Here is a 6,000-nt window from a genome sequence, read left to right on the forward strand (position 1 = left end):
CCAAACAATTTTTTTTTTTGGTGTGAAAGCATGGCAAAGGGTTCGTGGACTTCAATGCGTCGCGGGGTCCAGGCGGCTTGTATACTTCTTTCTTAACAACTTTGTATTCATCTTTTGATTTTGTCTTCTCTCAAGAAAAACTCGTCCCTCTTAATTTCTTATTTATTTCCCAAAATGAGATCATAAGATGCTAGTTATTGTGCATCGTACTTAGCATAAATGAAGGATACGAACTTACAAAAACATATATTTTGACCTTTCTGTTATAGTAGTCCATGACTCATTAGAGGAACTGTGAAAACTTTTCCGAGAACTATTTACTCAGCAAGTTAAATCCAATGATTATAAAGCTAACAATATTATTGTACGCAGTGGCGGAGCCAAGAAAATCTTTTAGGGGGGTCAATTTCATCATATATACATATATTACATGGGTCAATTGGTAACATTTCTCAGTTTTCTTTCCAAAATTCAAGTAAAATTTTCTGTTTATAAAAATTGACATGGGTCATGTGACCCCCCTACCAAAGAGCTGCTTCCGCCACTGATTGTATGTTACATTTATAAGCAAATTGAGGAAACACTCGACGATAGTGAAATGCACTACGTCTACATGTACATATGTAGTAGGTACTGACTACTGACTATTAGACCAAGACCTTGCCAAGTTTCTTTTGCTTTAGGGAAATTAAGTTTTGTTATTACTTATTATTATATACCTTTTGAATAATAAAATTTATAAGTTAATTTCGAAAAAACTCGATGATAATGAAATGCACCACATGTACATATCTAGTAGGTAACTGAGTACCGAATATTAGACCAAGACCCAACCACTTTCTTTTGGTATAGAGAAATTAAGTTTAATTTTGAGGGAAAATGGGCATTTAATTCCCAAAATATTTGAAATCGACAGTTTTAATACTCAAGTATTGCTTGCGCATATTTATTCCTCAACTAATAGTTGACTGCGCAAAATTGGGAACAAAATAGTCAACTGTTAACTGATGAACGGAAAATAACGGTTTCCGTCAACTTTTTAACGGTAGAATATTCTAATCATGATTTTGTGCAGTTAATGATTAATTGGGGAATAAATATGCGCATATAATACTTGAATATTTAATTTTCCGATTGAAAATACTTGAGGAATTAAAAACTCATTTTTTCTTTATATTTCGTATAAGATTGAAAGTCACTAACATCAATCCCTTTAAAAAAACACATAAGTAAAAATATTTTCAAGTTAAATAAAATCATTATACGAGATATTTACCTTTAGAAATAGATTGTTGATTTTTTACAATGACATATAAAATAATACAAAATAATTACAGTTACATCGTATTGTTGATGTACTTCATGTTTAAATCACTTTAGATGATTTTTAAAATAATTCATAGTTAGAAAGGTTCATAATTTGAAATAATATACAAGATATTTAATCCCGGAAAAAGATTTATTTAGTTTATAAAAGCATAAAAAATAACATAAGATAATTACATTTGCATTGTATTGCTGATATACAATATATGAATGTGTAAAGTACATATAATTATATATGATCATCTAAAGTAGAGATCCAATGTACAACATATAATTGTCTAATAGATAAAACTCTCGTATATTGGTTATATCTAACTTGAGAATATTTCAAATTATGATTTTCTAAAAAAAAAAAGAGTGTTGTTTTTAATTCCTTAAGTATTTTTAATCGGCAAATTAAATACTCAAGTATTATATGTGCATATTTGTTCTCCAACTAATCATTGACTGCGCAAAATCATGATTAAAATATTCCACCGTTAAAAAGTTGACGGAAACCGTTATTTTTCCGTTCATCAGTTAACAGTTGACTATTTTGTTCTCAATTTTGCGCAGTCAACTATTAGTTGGGGAATAAGTATGCGCAAGCAATACTTGAGTATTAAAACTGCCGATTTCAAATACTTCGGGAATTAAATGCTCATTTTCCCTTAATTTTTGATCAAAGAGAAATTAAGCTTTGTTAAACATATAACATATTAATATATAAATGTATCAATCTTATAACTTTTGCTTACCTTCTAATCCCGTTGGCTCCAAATTTATATAGAATGGGAAATAATAGAAAGAAAAAAACTATTCTTCATAAATGATAAAAAAATTAAATTTTTTTAAAGAATGTAATATTTCTAAACGTTCTTTTATTTTTTCTGGTAACCGTTTAAATCCTTAGTATAATAATTAGACTATAATATAATACAACTATATAATTGTACGTTGATTAGGTAGAAATAGAATAATATATGTATTTTTTGGTAAATGTTAATAATATATTATAAAATCCACGAGTACGAGTTTTCTTCATCAAAATGCACCTTTTCTCTTCTTTCGGGTAAATAAACACTTATTGGGTAGAAAGAATATGCTAGCCACCGACTAGCTAGGAACATTGTATTTCGTGCAAATATAATCTACAAAGATATTAGCTCAATCGAACATTTCAACCCCAAGATATATAGTAGAACGTATATATCGTTTAGGTTATTTATATATTAAAGTAATAACGTCCAGCTTTTAGTTTATTTATCAAGATATTTCGTCTTAGAAAGAAAAGCAAAAAACATTAGTAAAACACTAAAACAGCTTCGCTTATGTTAACCTTCAAATAAATGACGTCCAATCTTAGCAATACGTTTTGATAAGGTTGAAAAGGTATTTAACATGATCAAATTTAAAGTAATTCAAGTGGTTAGAAATGAAAGAAAAGTAAGCTATTTTTTTATATATTGTCAATTAGAACTCTATGATTGAGGGGACGACTCAAACAATTGAATTATTATTTTTGATTAAGTGCTAAGGAGTTCAAATATATGTTCCAAAACTAGTGGCTAAACAATACTTATAGCTCGTAATATTGTCAAGCATATGTAAAATATATAGTGACAACTGACAAGTCGTATTTGTTTATTAGTTTTAGAAGTAAATGTGGACAAAGTTTACTATCTACAATGCAAAATATCATAAAAATGTTCCATTTGATGAAGTTATTAGAAAATGGAAATCCTCCAAAGTCACATACTTACTCGTTATTCAACCACGCAGACATCTGCCTCCCCATAATTCAACTACGCTTCTTGAGCCACTAGTCATATCATTCCTTCTGTAGGTGGTTCATTTTGTACTTTTCTCAAATTCTTATTTATTTTTGGCTAAAATGATTTACTAACAGACATAAATCTTGAATACATCAAATCATATTGTTATGATCAAATCATGACTCCCCGAAAGGAATCACGTCTCTATGTTTGATACAGAAAATTTACACATTCATACAACGAATGTAACAAGATAACATTACATAATTCATAAAAAAAAGAAAACATTACATAATTTAAACGACAAGAAGAGTTCAATAAAAAATCTAATATATTAAAACTTATCTCAAATACCACAAGTCGTCCACGACTACAGCACCCCCAAACACGACTTCATGAGACATACATGCATTATTATTGGAAGACAAAAAAAAAATATAAAAAACTGAAAGAGAAGACAAAAAAAGAGATGAATTACAAGTCAAAAATGTGAAATGAGAAAGAAGAAAACTCAAACCAAAAAAAAATTATGGCCAAACAAGAGCAAATAATGTTTTATTAATATTAATTGCGATAGAAAATCTTATTTATCTAGAAATTGCATAAAACCAAGGATCAAAATGATTCAAATCATTATCTAGAACCAAGCTTTTTGTTATGAACATTTGATACCAACAACACAACTTATAACAAGAAACATGAGTTTGAAATCTAGGAAAGGAACCAAATATATATAAATAGCCTTTTAAGTTTCTATCTCCTCAGATCCTACACACTCCAATATATTTGTTTCTCTTGACTCAGGTTTTGCTTTAACAATACAATAATACAAACAAGTGATGTAATGTTCGGTTTCGTTGAGATTCTACTTGAAGAAGAGGATGTGTCTCTTCTCGCTAAAAGACTAGCAGCAGCAGGCGCACGCAGAGACAATAAATTACCATTTGGTTGATGTAGTAGTGCACATCACCTCCTTCCTCGTTGTCCCGGTCTTGAACTTGGTTTTCTCGAAAACTGAAGCCGTAAGAACTTGGAATCAGGGTCGTTTTCATCCATTCGATAGCCTGTCAAATGGTATTGGTTTTAAAATAATGTGAGTTTCAGATCATAGGGGATAGAGTTTATGGTTCAGGGTTTTAGAGCATTAAATGTGTAATAACTAATAAGAGACTTGGTAAGCTTATTGTTTACCTTGTAAGGTGGTCAGAGCAGTTGCTGCGCAGGCAGGGTTTGTAAAATCAACAAAGCAAAGAACAACAGGGTCTCCGTTCCGCTGCATCAACCATAAACATTAACCCTTTAGTAGTGATTCTCAATCTCAACTATACCCGAACTTTTAAAGCATAGGGTATGCTTACGTGTTTGGAGTCTTTGGTCACAAGTCTCACTTCTCTATATCCTACAAAAGGTCGAAATATATCTAGACATCTGGTTAAGGAAAGTGGAGAGTAGATATGTTCCGCTCAGAACAATAAAAAAAAAGAGAAAAAACTTTGACATGTGTGATGAAAAAGGATACGAGCAACTTCCCTCCTAGAGCAATTAGAAGGAAGCCCTTCAACGTAGAGAGTATTGGAAGCATCTGGAGGTAGAGGAAGTGGCTCACGGTTACGCCTATCAACAGAATCTAGCGGATCAAAACCCATATCCCGACCGTTTAAACCGTGAACTCCACCACCACCACCACCACCACCACCGCGTCTCATCATAAACTCATCCATGGCAACACCATTACGAGGAGGACCTGGATCTCCCAGTGGCATAGAACTCGTTTGCTTCACACAAAGAGATAAATAAACTTCAGGTCAATAAAAAGAGAAAACAAGAATGCTCAAAACACGAATCAAGAAGAAGAAGAAGAAGAAAAAGTACCACGCTTTGGAGGTATCGATCGTAAGCTGATCCAATAGTTCTTGTATCAATGTCCTCATCACGTGGGAAGTAACCACCACCACCACCACCACCGTGCATCTCATGGCCTGCAGACGGTGGAGCTTCTACAAAGACGGCAAAACATAACTATAAGACCATGTGTTCATATCCTTCAATCTTTTCTCACTAATAGCATTAGTCTATATGTGTTCTTGTGTCTTTGAACCAAAAATTATACATTGAAATCGCTTCCGGATAATCATGAACATAGATTTTTGGGGGCTGTAGACGATTTAGTAAAGTTTTATAAGTCAATGTTTCAGTGGCCGATCTCTCTGGACGTAGCTAATTTAGTTTATTAATCTGTTTCCACATTTTATCTAATCACATTCAGGGAAACTACTAAGAGCATGAAGCTGATGCGTATTCTTCAAAACATAACTATAAGACAATGAGTTGATATCCTTCAATCTTTTCTCACTAAGATCTCTCTTTATCCGTGGACGTAGTTAATTAATCTGTTTCCGCATTTTATCTAATCGCATTCAAGGAAACTAGTATGAGCATAACAATCACATGTAGCTTCTTCTAGCTAAGAGTAAAAAGGAGGTTACCGAAGTCGGAACGGCGACGTTTTGGAGGACCACCATGTTGCTGGTGTCGCTGCTGCTGGTTCCAGTACCCATCCGCCATGGAAGTCTACGGAAACAGGAAATCGAGGGGAATCACGAAGCTCCAAAAGCTCTAATTTCAATTGATGTTCTTCGATTCCGAATCGTCTCCCCCTTGATTTTCGATTGCTTAGGGTTCGATCTCGAGATTTTCTGATACCATTCTTCCGCCCGGGAGTTTAAAGATCCGAATCGTGTCGACCCGGTCCGGTATGGTTGATTTGACCCGATCAATGCCAGCAACGTTGATCTCTTTTAAATGGGCTGGTAGCGTTGGCCCATTTTTACCAAAGTTTGACTTTTGGGGCCCATTTTCTCTGATTTCAGTTGTGGTTGTAATAAGGTTTCAAACCAAATTTTAGTTTCAAAGGTAATAC

At 33.1% G+C, this 6,000-nt stretch overlaps 1 protein-coding gene across 1 annotated transcript; it reads right to left on the reverse strand.

Moving 5' to 3' along the window:
• Positions 1–3,783: 3,783 nt before the first annotated feature.
• On the reverse strand, positions 3,784–4,749 carry LOC106298469 (the record flags this gene model as incomplete). Its single annotated transcript, XM_013734606.1, is given in 4 exon segments — positions 3,784–4,144; positions 4,272–4,353; positions 4,439–4,500; positions 4,600–4,749. Coding segments are annotated over 4 exon segments (392 nt in total), but the record flags the coding sequence as incomplete, so codon positions are not given.
• Between the last annotated feature and the right edge of the window lie 1,251 nt (positions 4,750–6,000).

Source organism: Brassica oleracea, chromosome C6 (genome assembly GCF_000695525.1).
Source record: "Brassica oleracea var. oleracea cultivar TO1000 chromosome C6, BOL, whole genome shotgun sequence".
Taxonomy (NCBI): Eukaryota; Viridiplantae; Streptophyta; class Magnoliopsida; order Brassicales; family Brassicaceae; genus Brassica; species Brassica oleracea.